Source organism: Jaculus jaculus, chromosome 1 (genome assembly GCF_020740685.1).
Source record: "Jaculus jaculus isolate mJacJac1 chromosome 1, mJacJac1.mat.Y.cur, whole genome shotgun sequence".
NCBI classification, from domain to species: Eukaryota; Metazoa; Chordata; class Mammalia; order Rodentia; family Dipodidae; genus Jaculus; species Jaculus jaculus.
In genome coordinates, this window is record NC_059102.1 from 51,218,277 (window position 1) to 51,232,630 (window position 14,354).

The 14,354-nt window shown below is 42.6% G+C and overlaps 1 protein-coding gene across 1 annotated transcript in view; it reads left to right on the top strand.

The window, feature by feature from the left end:
* The window catches only part of Gldc (glycine decarboxylase), a 112,003-nt gene that overhangs the window by 53,299 nt on the left and 44,350 nt on the right, over nucleotides 1-14,354 (top strand). Inside the window, exons 8-15 of the mRNA XM_045144434.1 lie at nucleotides 271-367; nucleotides 6,086-6,191; nucleotides 6,589-6,728; nucleotides 8,074-8,154; nucleotides 10,552-10,649; nucleotides 11,075-11,159; nucleotides 11,330-11,371; nucleotides 13,144-13,286. Of these exons, the coding sequence (XP_045000369.1) occupies nucleotides 271-367; nucleotides 6,086-6,191; nucleotides 6,589-6,728; nucleotides 8,074-8,154; nucleotides 10,552-10,649; nucleotides 11,075-11,159; nucleotides 11,330-11,371; nucleotides 13,144-13,286 (792 nt within the window). The remainder of the gene's footprint in view (nucleotides 1-270; nucleotides 368-6,085; nucleotides 6,192-6,588; nucleotides 6,729-8,073; nucleotides 8,155-10,551; nucleotides 10,650-11,074; nucleotides 11,160-11,329; nucleotides 11,372-13,143; nucleotides 13,287-14,354) is intronic.

Genomic DNA, 14,354 nt, shown 5'->3' on the forward strand with positions numbered 1-14,354 from the left:
CTCTAGCCACTGCAAACGAACTGCAGATGCATGTGCCACTTTGTGCATCCTGCTTTATGTGGGTACTGGGGAATTGAACCTGGGCCTTTGGCTTTGCAGGCAAAGCACCTTAACCATTAAGCCGTCTCCCCAGCCCTGGAAATTGTTTCTTTATGAACTTGCACCCAAGTAAGCATGCTGAATTCACTTCAGCTGAGAATGAAGCTAGTTCATCTCAAGTCTCCCCCGTGCTCTTTGTCCGTGCTGACTGGATGCGTTGTCTTGGTCAAGGGATGCCACCGGGAAGGAAGTATATCGTCTTGCCCTTCAAACCAGGGAGCAGCACATCAGGAGAGACAAAGCCACCAGCAACATCTGCACAGCTCAGGTAAACCACATAGCCAACCTGACCACTGAATGCTTGAAAGTCCGCGGAAGCGAGGCACTCATTCAGTGACCCACGTTCTTATTCTTCGCCACATCCTGAGCCATGCACGCACCAGCACTGTGATGATCTTCTTGACGCTTTCTGCACGGTCATTTCATCACTAACAAAACAACAATAAAAAGGCAAAGCTCATTAATTGTTAGTTTTAATTTTACCTAAAATAGCACCTTCAGCTCCTGAAGTAACTAAGCTAAGAGAAAAGCCAAGGGGTGGGAGCATGCCTTACTTTCATTTACAGGTATTTTTAGTGTTTGTAAATACGTTGGTCTTTAGCAGTGATGGGTGTGGGGTGGTTTACGTGGTTGGAGGTTGGGGCACCCTCTCTTAGGGCTAAGACGAAAGCTCTCCAGGAATGGGCATGGAAGGCAGAGGCTGTTGAGGGGACTGGTGGGGGGGAGTTGTAGACGATCAGTTACTAGTAGTTGTGGGCACTCTCTTAGAACTTGAAAAACATCCCTAATATTGATGAGATAAAGGAAGATAATCTCTTGAGCCTCTGATCATCCCTGAAGTATTTTAGAGCTTGCATTCTGAGGGTTTGGAAACGCAGCCAACCCTTAGAACGAGTTGGGGAACTAGTTCTAGCAGAGAACCCATTCTAGGTACACCAATGGAGTAAGAGTCAGAGGAAGTGAAACTCTTAACAATTCAGTGGGAGGTGTAGTGTTGTCTCTGTGGGTATCGGCTCCAGGAACCTACCTCTTTCCAGAGATGCGGTGGTTAGTAAGATCTTTGTATAGTTGGTCCTGCAGGCACAGGTCTTTAGAGAAATTTTCTCATTCGGTTTTCTTGTACTGCTTTTGCCTCAGAAAGTAATGTAAACCCAGCCTTCTAGTGGTATAGGAAGGATACTACCTGATTTTTCTCATGACCTATTACAACCTGATCTTGATATGACGCTTGCCTTTCTATGGTCTGCCCTCCCTCTGTTCACTTCCCTGCTTGAGCGAAGTTACCCCTTCCTTTGTAGCTGACTGCTCCTGTGTTGACCTTTCTGCCCATGTCTTTCCAGAATGTATCTGTCTTACTGTAAATCCATTCAGGGCCTCAGTTTTCTGTGTTAGGGTTTGATTTTGTTTTCCAGGTGAGCTTGGGCTGTCTGCAAGGACAAGTTAGTTCGCTTATTCTAGCTCAGTGTAGCACATATGTCATTATTTGTAGCGTTTTTCAGCAGTTACAAATAGGGTGTTTGTCCTGAGGGTAGCCCTACTGTGTCTTGTCTCATTTTTATCTTTTTGTTTTGGTGGTCAACTAGTAGTTCATAGTGTATCTTATTTTATGGTTCTTTGTCATTGCTGGTTCTGTAAATCAGTCATTCATATAATTCCTGTATTTTTCTCTTTGTACGCATGGAGTTGTTCCTTTCTTAAGGCAATGGCTACAATTGAGTTCCGCTTTTTTTTGTGCTGTACATGTTTGACTCTAGCCCTCTACCTCTTACAAAGCCTGCTCCATATTCTTCTCAACCACACATTTTTCTTCTTGGCATTATGGAGTTCACAATGGACTTCTTTTTGTATCACTGATAGATATTTTTTAAGAATCTCTGAAAGTCTTTTACTTGATTACATATTTAAATCTTTCCATAAACCTGAAGTATTATGAATGTAAAAATCCTCAGCGTGTTCTATCTTTGTTTGCTTTTTTGAGAGACAGTCTTGTGTCCTTGGCTGGCCTCAAGCTCACTTTGTAGCTGAAGATAACTTTGAACTTCCAATACTTACTGACTTCACTCTGAATGCTTGTATTTGAATATGGTTTTTTCCCCCATTTCCTTATGTGTATGCTTTCCTTTCTCTTCAGCATGGAGGATGCCTTCAAGTATTTTCTATAGAGCTGGCTTAGTGGTCACATATTCCTTTAGCCTGTTTTTGTTGTGAAATGTCTTTATTTCTCTGTGAGTTTGGATAGATAGCTTTGCTGGATAAAATAACCTTGGTTGACAGTTGTTATCATTCAGAACTTAGAATACCTCATTCCAAGCCCTTCTGGCTTTTAAAGTTTGTGATGAGTAATCTGCTGTAATCCTGATGGGCTTGCCTTTATGTGTGTTTAGTAGTATAATTATAATATGGCAAGGAGGGGTTATTTCCTGGTGGTATCTTTTTGTGTTCTAAAGACTTCCTGTATCTGTATTAGCATTGCTTTCCCTATTTGCTTCTGTGATTTTGTTGCAAACACCTATTATACCTTTGGAGTGAAATTCTTCTTCTTTTACTATACCCTGAATTCTTAAGGTTTATCTCTTAATAAACTGTCCCGAATTTATTAATTCCTTCCTATTTGTCTTTTTCTTTGTTAGGCTATATTAGATCTACCACATGGTCTTCTAGTTTAGGTATTTTGTTCTCTCCTTCATCCATTCTATTGGTAAGACTTTCTACAGAGTTTTTAATTTAGCTTACTGTTTTCTAGTATTTCTGATTTTTTTTTTTCAGTATTTCTATTTCCTTACTCTTATCTTGTGTTGACCCCCTTGTTTCATTAAGTTGGTTTCCTGTGTTCTCCTTTAGGAGTTTGTTTTCTTCTTTGATTTCTTAGAATGTAATTATTATCATTCTTTTGAAATTTTGTTCAGGAATTTTTAATTAATTAATTAATTTTTATTTATTTATTTGAGAGCGACAGACACAGAGAGAAAGACAGGTAGAGGGAGAGAGAGAGAATGGGCGCGCCAGGGCTTCCAGCCTCTGCAAACGAACTCCAGACACGTGTGCCCCCTTGTGCATCTGGCTAACGTGGGACCTGGGGAACCGAGCCTCGAACCGGGTCCTTAGGCTTCACAGGCAAGCGCTTAACTGCTATGCCATCTCTCCAGCCCGAATTTTTAATTTAAATCAGTCTCTTTGGAGGTCATTTCTGATGGATTTATTATTTTGGTAGAATTATATTGTCTTGATTTTTTTGTGTTTCTTGTGTTGCAATGTAGACATTTTTGCATCTTGAGTTAATTTGATGCTTAGGCTTTCTTAATATCTGCAGTATTCTTAGACATACAAATCTAACATTGTATATCTTAAGGGTAGGAGCTTAAGGTGCCAGATTTGGCTCTTGTATTATCCCGAGCAACAGTAGAGATGGAATAGAATAGGTGTTGAGTTTTCCTACTATGCAAGTGTTCTAGTAGGCTGGGTGGAGCAAAATATAAGCTAATTCTAAAATTCAACTGAGCAATATGCACACTCAATGAAAACCAGTATGGAGTATTTCTGGAAGATTAGATATTAAAACAAGCCGGGCATGGTGGTGCACTCCTTTAATCCCAGCACTCGGGAGGCAGAGGTGGGAGGATCGCCATGAGTTCGAGGCCACCATGAGAATACAGAGTGAATTCCAGGTCAGCCTGGGCCAGAATAAGACCCTACCTCAAAAAATGAAAACAAAACAAACAGATAATCTAACAATGCCAAAGTCCTTAAGGGTGTGTGTTGTCCCACACCCTTAATCCTGTCAACTGGGAGGCTGAGATTTCTGGTCTGTAAAGGGTTCCAGTTCAGCCTGGGGCCAAGTGAGACCCTGTCCCAAAGAATGACAGAAAAGGAAGACAAAGGTGCTATAAATCAGAAAGCAACAAAGGACAACCCCAAAATACAGCTTATTTAAGAATGGCAAAGACAACCATCCATCAAATCTAACACATAACCTGCCCTAACATAGAAGGTGTGATTCGTACTCCAGTACAGGTCTGTATACCAGGCTTTGGGGCAGCTACTGACCCAGGGTAAGTAGGCCCTGTTACCTCTTGGGATGGTTTTGGCCTCACCTATGCCGTGTGCCCGCCTGGACCCCTCTTTGTTGCACTGTGGGCTTGGCTAGGCTGGCTGGGCTGGTGTCCACTGCCCTGTTCGCCTGTGCCGGGTGCTGGGTAGCTGAATTCTCTTCCCCAGGTCTCCAGAAGTTGCCGTTGCTGCTGGCTTTGACTTCTCAAGTACTGGGATTACAGGTTTCTACTCCACCAGCTTGTATTTTCTCAGTATTTTAATATATTTATTAGAGAGAGAGTGAGCGCACACGCACGCACACATGCACGCACACTAGGCCCTCTTGTCACTACAAATTCAGATACTTAAGCTACCTTTTGCATCTGGTTTACTTAGGTTATTGGAGAATTGAGCCTAGGATTTGCATGTAAGCACCTTTAACTGATGAACCACCTCCTCAGTCTGTCTGACTTGTCAGAGGAATTTGGATTTTCTTTTTATTCAAATCTTTTGATATCTGAATGACTTTCTAAGGTTTTGAGGGTTTTTTTGTTTGTTTGTTTTTATTTTTTATTTATTTATTATTTTTATTTTTTTTAATTTTTATTAACATTTTCCATGATTATAAAAAAATATCCCATGGTAATTCCCTCCTTCCCCACCCCCACACTTTCCCCTTTGAAATTCCATTCTCCATCATATTACCTCCCCATTACAATCATTGTACTTACTTGTATACAATATCAACCTATTAAATATCCTCCTCCCTTTTTTTTTTTTTTTTTTTTTTTGTTGTTGTTGTTGTTGTTCTTTTCGAGGTAGGGTCTCACTCTAGCCTAAGCTGACCCAGAACTCACACTATAGTTCCAGGCTGGCCTCAAAATAATGGGTGATACTTCTATCTCTGCCTCCCACGTGCTAGGATTAAAGGTGTGTTCTACCATGCCCGGCTTAGGTTTATAGTTTTTTACATTATCTTTTTAAATTTAATTCAGTTTCTTTTTGCACTGCTGGGGAATTGAATGCAAGGCCTTTTTGTCTGCTCCACCTGCACTCTACCACTGAGCTCCACCTGTCTCCATCCTTTCTTGATAACTGAAATTTAGCTTCAATTTGTTATTTAAAGAACACCTTAGGAATATCATATTCTTTAAGCTTCTGATTGTTTGAAAACTTCTTATAGCTTTCATTATTTTTTGAGGTAGGGTCTTGCTCCAGCCCAGGGTTACCTGGAATTTACTATGTAGTGTCAGGGTAGGCCTTGAATTCACAGCAGTCTTCCTACCTCTGCCTCCCAAGTGCTGGAACTAAAGGCATGTGCCATCATGCCTGGCCGCAGCTTTCATCCTTGAAGAACTATTGAGCATAAAATGTTCAGGTCTCACCCAGTCTTGATCACTCCACCGCCTTCCAGCATCAAATGTGGCTTGTTGGCACCTGTGCTTTCCCTGTATGGGTGTCATGATCATGTTGCTCATGGCGACACCTTTTTAAAATTTTTTAATTTATTTTCAAGTAGAGAGTGACAGAGAGAAGAGAGACAGAGAGAGAGAGAATGGGCTCACCAGGGCCTGTAACCACTGCAAACAAACTCCAGATGCCTGTGTCCCTTGTGCATCTGGCTTACGTGCATCCTGGGGAATGAAACCTGGGTTATTTGGCTTTGGAGGCAAATGCCTTAATTGTTAAGCCATCTCTCCAGCCCAGGAACACCTTTTATAATGGCTAAATTTGAAGGTTTAGTATAGTGTTAGATGTTCTGTTTATCCTCAGGTACTCAAGCAGGTTATAAATAGTCCTCAGCTGTCAGAGAGAGTGCAGGGAAGTGAATGATTTTGGCTTAATCTCAGTTTTCCATTTTGGTATCCTAAATCAGTTATTTCTTCATGCCACCAGTTGTCTTTGCATATGCCTTGCATATGATTGGCTCATGTTTAAATGATCTTTGTCATCGTAGGCCTTGTTAGCCAACATGGCTGCCATGTTTGCTGTCTACCATGGTTCCCACGGGCTGAAGCATATTGCTACAAGGGTGCATAATGCCACTTTGATTTTGTCTGAAGGTGAGTGGGTTATCTGTTTGGCCTAACAAGACTGATACACATGAGTAAGGACCATGAAGACTTCTAGAAATACATCTATTTTAAAAAATTGTTTATTTATTTATTTGACAGAGAGATAGAGAATGGGCACACCAGGGTCTCCAGCCGCTGCAAATGAACTCCAGACGCGTGCACCCCTTTGTGCATCTGGCTAACGTGGGTCCTGGGGAACTGAACCTGGGTCCTTTGGCTTTGCAGGCAAATGCCTTAACCACTAAGCCATCCCTCCAGCCCATGTCTTTTCTTTTTTTTTTTTTTTTTCTTTCAATCATTTACTTGTTTATAAGCAGAGATGAAGAGAAAGGGCTGTGGAATAGATGTCAGGGTCAGAGATTGGTGAGTTTCCTATCTTGTCTAGGTCTCAAGCGAGCAGGGCACCAACTCCAGCATGACTTGTTCTTTGACACCGTGAAGGTTCACTGTGGCTGCGCAGTGAAGGAGGTCTTGAGCAGGGCTGCTCAGAGGCAAATCAACTTCCGGGTCTTCGAGGATGACACGGTGAGTCAAATATTTGGTCTTTTTTCCCCAATTTATGTTTTCATGAATTTTTCTCACAAAAGCTTTCATCACTGTTTAAAAAACATTGAGACATTGAGCACATTCTTTTTAAAAATAAACAACCCTACTTTCCATCTTGCTATATACTATGACTTTTTCAAGTAAAAAATAAATTGTCCTTTTTGTCCTCAAGCCTTTATGGTTTCATGTATGAAACTATATTGTTATAGTGTCATTGCTGGGACAGAATACCTGGGAAAAAAATCAGCTTAAGGGAAGGAGGGTTCATTTGTGCTTGCGGTTCAGAGTTATTCTCTGTCACGGCTGGGAAGGCATGGAGGCCACTGGTCACAGCGAGGAAGCAGAGCCATGAACAGCGCTGCCTAGCCCGCTCGCCATGTTACTTCGTGTAGGACCCCAGCTCAGACAGTGGTGCCGCCCTCACCTGAAGTGCATCTACTCCCCTTAATTAAACTAATAGGCTAATCCTTCACGCACATGCACAGAGGCTGACTGTTGCAGCCCAGTTCACATTGCTGGTAGAAATCACCTACCAAGAGCAGCTACTGGGAAAAAGAGATTTATTTTGGCTTACAGACTCAAGGGGAAGCTCCACGATGGCGGGGAAGATGATGGCATGAGCAGAGGGTGGACATCACCCCCTGGCTAACATAAGGTGGACAATAGCAACAGGAGGGTGTGCCAAACACTGGCATGGGGAAACTGGCTATAAAGCCCATAAGCCCGCCCCCAACAATACACTCCCTCGAGGAGGAATGAATTCCTAAATATCTATCAGCTGGGAACCTAGCATTCAGAACACCTAAGTTTATGGGGGACACCTGAATCCAACCACCACACTGACCTAATTTACATACTGCCTCACAGGTGATTCTAGGTCCTGTCAGATCGACAGTCACTACAAACCATCACACTGTTCATGATAAGACTCTGATAAGTGGTATGATAAAGTGAATCAAGGAAAGAGAAAGCTAAACATACTTAGTTCCAATAGGAGTCCTGAAGCCATCAGCATTCACAGGTGATTTACAAAACTTCGAACTTTGTGACACATGGGACTGATTAATCTCTAAAGGACTCACTTGGACATAGTGGTACCCTGATATTTTGGAATGACTGAGATTTTTGACCAACACCTTCTCCTGCAAGAAAGACCACAGAGGCTAAAGGACAAGAGAGGTGCCTGGAGCATGCCTCAACATCCAAGCTCACTGTGGCTACACTACAAATCAGGCAGAATGAATACAGGATGATCTCTTAATATTTCCTCCAGTGATCTTGGAGTTCAGAGCTGATGTTTTCCATTGTGTCTTCCTTTCTGCAGCTTGGTATTTCCTTGGATGAAACAGTCAATGAAAAAGACCTGGATGATTTACTGTGGATCTTTGGATGTGAATCATCTGCAGTAAGTACAATAATGACATGCATTCCCCCCAATGACTATTAGAGATTGTGCCAAAGATGGCTTTGCCAGGGATGGGGAGATGCCTCAGTTTGGATCTCTAGTACCCACGTAAATACTGGTCGGGCATGGTAGCTAGCCTGTAATCCCAGTGCTTGGGAGGCAGAGACAGGGATCCTAGAGCAAGCTGACTAACCGGACTAGCTGAATTGCTCTTGAAGCTCTGGGTTCAAGTGAGAGACCCTTTCTCAATTGAATAGGTTAGTATATGATCGAAGAAGACACTCACGGTCAACCTGTGACACATACACACACACATGTAAGCAAACACCCAGATACACACAGACACCACTCATAGTACATGTATGCACATACGTGCACACATGTAAACACTCAGGTACACACATAAACACCACTCATAGTGCACATATGTGCTTGCAAACACACACATGCATGCCCACCCATGAAAACACTCAGATACACACATAAACACCACTCACAGTACACATGCATACATGTGCACACACACACAAGCACAGACACACATACCCACACACGTGAACACTCAGATACACACATAAACACCATAGTATATATACATTACATACATGTGCTCACACATGCCAACACTGAGATACACACATACACACAACTCATAGTACACATGCATATGCACGTATGCACAAACACACACACTCAAGTAGCTTTGCCTCTTGTGGGCTTAAGTGTGAGGGAGAAAAGGCCCAAGTGTGCTAGTGACATTGGCCAGCCTTCTGGTCACGTTAGGCTCCTTACTGTCTCTTGCTCCTGTAACTGCTGACACCAAAAGTTCACCATCATGGGGCCCTAGCCAGGCATACTGGGAGGATTGTTAATGTGTTTACTTGACACTCTCTGTAATACATATCTTAATGTGTAGGTCAGTTCTGTAATTATTAGGACCTACTACATGCCAGGTATTGCGATAGGCGAGTTATCCTAGACCCAAATGGCACACTAGAGGAGGAAGATGGGTTTAGAAGTCTTCATACCCTGGGGAAAAGCCACAAGGCCAGGACAAGATAGATGCCATGTGACAGTTAAGTGTGATGGAATTGGTTCCTAAAATAAAGAAGTAAGGCCGGAGAGATGGCTCAGCTGTTACGGTACTTGCCTGCAATGCCTGACAACTCAGGTTCCATTCCTCCGTCCCCACGTAAAGCCACATGCACAGTGTGTATGCATCTGGAGTTCGTTTGCAGTGGCTAAAGGCCCTGGTGCACCCATTCTCATTCTCTCTCTCTCCTTGAAAATAAATAAATATAATAAAATAAAGATACTTTAGAATAATGAGGTGAGGCGTAAGTGAGGAGCAAGCATGATTAGTGATCTGTGAGGTGGAAGTGAAAGACGGAGCAGTCAGCAGCTGCTTAGACATGTGGCAAGATGTTACAGCAGTCTGCATTGTCGCTGCCTGGGAATTACTCGGAATGTTTGTTGGATGAGTCAGTGAAAGAAAGCATTTAATGCGGAAGGGGAATGCCCTCCACAGTGTTGAGTGGCGCCATCTTAGTTGTGTGCACTCTGAGAGAGGAATTCAGCAGTAGATACCAATTGTCAATTACCAAGACGCTTCACAATGCTCCCTTTTGAACTTTATTTTTTTTAACTGAGTGGGATTGTAAAACTCCTTCCCTGTAGAATACTTCACCGTTTACTCATAGGTACTGACCTCTGCATTTTAGGGTTGTTTCTGGATCCTTCCAAACAGGACTCACAATGGCCATACTAATAGCTTGGGTAGGAATGAGGAACAGGCCAGGTATTTAATCCTGTATTCTAGATAGCAAGCCCTTAGGATTTGTAAATAGTTTTCTCCATTCTGTGAGCTGTCTTGGCTCTCTTGATATCACTGATTAACAAATATTTTTATTTTTGCTTATATATTTTTTGTTATGCTAGCAGTTGAACCCAGGACCTCACACATAGTAGACAAGTGCTCTACTACCAAGGTATATTCCCCCACTTGTCACCTCTTGAGGGTGTGTGTGTGTGTGTGTGTGTGTGTGTGTGTTGGATTTAACCCAGAGCCTGTCAGGTAGGTGCCTAGTCCTGAGCTATATTCTTATTTCAATTATTTTTATTTTAATAAAATAATTTATAATTTTAATGCACTGTTTTCTGTTGCTGCTCATGCATTGGGGCTCACATTTAAGAAACCACTGCCAAATGAAAGGTCATGTATATTTGTCTTTATATTTATTTTCTTCTAGGAATTTAATAATTCTGGTTTTGTTTTTTTTTAAATGAACATCCTGTATTCATTCTGCCTGATTTGTAGTGTAGCCACAGTGAGCTTGGATGTTGAGGCATGCTCCAGGCACCTCTCTTGTCCTTTAGCCTCTGTGGTCTTTCTTGCAGGAGCTGGTGGCTGAAAGCATGGGAGAGGAGTGGAGGGGTATTCCAGGGTCTGAATTCAAGAGAACTAGCCCATTCCTCACACACCAGGTCTTCAACAGGTTGGTGTGCCTCTCAGTAGCCTCTGTGTCTTGTGTAGTGGCTGGGAAGCTAGGGGGCTGTGTTGACCATGATGGGGCCTCGTTAGGGACCCTGGTCCTGATATGGGCCAAGCACACCTTATCTCCTCATAGCCGGCTATGCTATCACTGTCAGGGAGAGGGGAATTTAGAAGTGTATTTGGTCAGTTGAAGCTCATCCCCAGGAACCCTAAATCCTTCTCCCAAGCCTTCTTCTCATGTCTACAGGCAACATCTTGCATCCTCTGAGCTCCATCAGTGTCTGTCCCTCCCCTATAATGTACAGTTCACACGTTTCCCATGGCCAAAATTGTTCTGTTTTGAAGGTAGAACTCATTGCTTATTTTCCATGAGTATGAGTATGGCTCTCATGTAATTGGCTCTAACCATGTGTTTTGTGTTCACAGCTATCACTCAGAAACCAATATTGTCCGGTACATGAAGAAGCTCGAAAACAAGGACATTTCCCTTGTTCACAGCATGATTCCACTGGTAGCTTCTAGAGACCTTTCTTCTCTTGTCTCTCTCGACCTTAATCTGACTCCTTTGGGTCACATCTAATACACTGAAGAGGGAAGAAAGGGTGGTGTGTGGGGAGACACGAGGGTGGACAGGCAGTAGGAAACCACTAATGCAATGCGTTTTCGCTGTGCTTCTTGAAGGGATCCTGCACCATGAAGCTCAATAGCTCCTCCGAACTCACAGTAAGTAGGTCATTTCTATGCAAAGGTGCTTAGTAGGAAGATCCCATCCCAGCTTTTAATCTTGGAGAAATCTTGATTTTTTTTCCCTTATATCTTGATGAGTTACATTTCTGGGTAAAAATATTTTTTCATCAAAGCCTGGCATGGTGGCACACGCCTTTAATCCCAGCACTCGGGAGGCAGAGATAGGAGGATTGCCATGAGTTCGAGGCCACCTTGAGACTCCATAGTGAATTCCAGGTCAGCCTGGTCTAGAGTGAGACCCTACCTTGAATAAAAAGAAAAAATAAATATTATCATCATCAGGGCTTGTTACATTGCTCAGGCTAGTTTTGAACTCACATGTTTAAGCTTTCCTGCTTCAGCCCCCAGTAGTTGGGCTTGTGCCACTATGACTGGCTATGTAAAATTAGTTTTTGACATTAAAATAATTAGGCAAGTAGTATCTATAACTTTTCTACCTTTCTTTTTTTTAAATATAAGCTTATGGAATACTCACTTTATCAATATGCAGTTGTCAAGCTCACAGGTAGAAGTCAGACGCCTAAGCAAGGGTAAGAAAGGTTGCTCAGTGGTGGAGCATTTGCTTTATATTCATGAGGCCCTAGATCTTTTACAGTCAAAAACTTCATGGTAGGAGGGAATATCCAGAGGCATTGCCCTACCCCAACATTGACTGATTGCTGCTGTCACAACTCATAACCCACAACCCCATTGTGAATATCAGCAATCCCACTAAGGAGGACCCTCAGTGGACTGGGGGCAGAGAGGAGGGGAATCATGGTAACAACACAAAATGTTTCCATACAGAGTTTCTACTTAATGAAAAAGGGCTAAGAGGCTGGAGAGATGGCTCAGTAGTTAAGGTGCTTGCCTGCAAAGCCTAAGGACCCTGCTTTGATTCTCCAGTCAAGCCATATGCACAAGGTGGCACATGTGTCTGGAGTTTATTTGCAGTTGCTAGTAGCCCTGGCATGCCCATTCTCTCTCTCCCTCTCTCCCCCCCCCTCCCCCCTCTCCCCCCTCCCTCTCTCTCCCCTCACTCCACCCCTCCCTCCCTCCATTTTCTCTCAAATATATATTTTTTTTAAAAAAAGAAGGGCTAAATCACGATTTTGACAAGTTCATGCCAGCCATTCCAGCACTAAGGAATCTAAGGGAGGTCCTCACAGACTAGCTACATAGTAAGGCTTTCAGAAAAACAACAGAACACACTTATTTTCTAGAATCTTATTCATCATGGCACAATTGCAGGGATTTGAGGTTTAAATTTATTCCTTGATTTAACGGATGATTTATGTAACCAGGCAGTGTGTTGGACTCAGCTCCCTAAGGCCAGGGTTCTTTTTAGCAAAGTCAATGTACTTTTTTACTTCTTAGGATTGATATGAGGTAACAAATCATATTTCATATTTTGTTAGGAATGTTTTTTCCTATTTTCTTTTGCATTTGTGAAAAAACTCATATCCATGCATGTGAAAGTTTGAACAAACCCACAGGGATGATGGGTATGGCTCTATTCTGGTGCTGTTTTGTTCTTGAAAAAGCAGTCTTTTTCTTTCTTTCTTTTTTTTTTTTTTTTTTTTTTTTTTTTTTTTTGTAGCCTTTATGTCCTTCTGGTGCAGTCATGGTACTCACTTTATGAGCTTGGTGAGGAGTGCCTGGCGCATTGGAGGCACCTTTGGTCCTAGATATTGTCACTGTTGTCTTTGTTGTTGTCATTGGTTTTAATGTATACACATGCATTCTTTCTCTCCCCTTCTGTTCTTTAGCCCATCACATGGAATAGATTTGCAAACATCCACCCTTTTGTGCCCCTGGACCAAGCTCAAGGGTACCAACAGCTTTTCCAAGAGCTTGAGAAAGATTTGTGTGAACTCACAGGTTATGACCAAATCTCTTTCCAGCCTAACAGGTAAAGGGATTTCTTTCCATCTTGTTTGTTATCGGTGTGGGACACCCATCCCAAGCAGTAATTTTGTACTTTCATTTGTTAAATTGGGTTTATTGTTCTGTGTCACTCAGGGAGGTAACTGGACATGTGCACTCGACTGGGTGGTATTGATGGAAGACTTTAGGGTTTGGAAGGGGTCTCCCAGACTTGTGAATCCCAATAGGTCCTTATCCTATTTTAAACTTATTTTTACTTTTATTTATCTATCTGAGAAAGAGAGAATGGGCATGCCAGGGCCTCCAGCTGCTGCTAATGAATTCCAGACACCTGAGCCACCTTGTGTATCTGGCTTACATGGGTATTGAGGAATAGGCTTAAGATGCAAGAGCCTTAAATGCTAAGCCATCTCTCCAGCCCCTATTTTTTAACAGTTGATAAAAATGGACTCAAGAAGGATAAATGAAGAATTATTGAGGCTAGGGAAAATTGGGATCTAGGAAAAGGATGGAGCAGTTCACACATGTGGAAGACAGAATTTAGGGACCCATGCAGAATGATTTAGAAGAAACCCACATTCATGTGGGAGGGACAGTATCTGCCCTGAGCCTCTACATGGAAGAAAGTTAAGAGATTAAATGGTGGTGGCTTAAGGAAGAATAGCAGAGGGATGGTACCAAAGTAGAGACTGGGCAATTTGGATGAGAAATGGATAGTTAAGAGAGTTACAACCATGGTTACCCCACGTTGAGAGAGATTACACAGGTAACAGGCCCACACCTTAGAGGACATACCCACATGGTAAGTTTAATGAAAATACACGTGTGATAGGCTCAGAAGTTAGAGACAGTCATACATGTAATCAAAGTGAGAAAGTCATAAAGCAGGCACAAGGCAAGCAGAAAGCTACCGAGGCCAAGAAGCGGTGCTCTGCTGTCTCCTTCCCAGCCTGGCTGCAAAGCCAGGGTTACATGTATCCCCATGCAGTTACAGGCCAGAGAGAGGGCAGAGAGCAGCATGGACAAGCCTTTATAGTCAATTAAACATCAATTTTTGGTCTGGAGAGATGGCTTAGTAGTTAAGGCACTTACC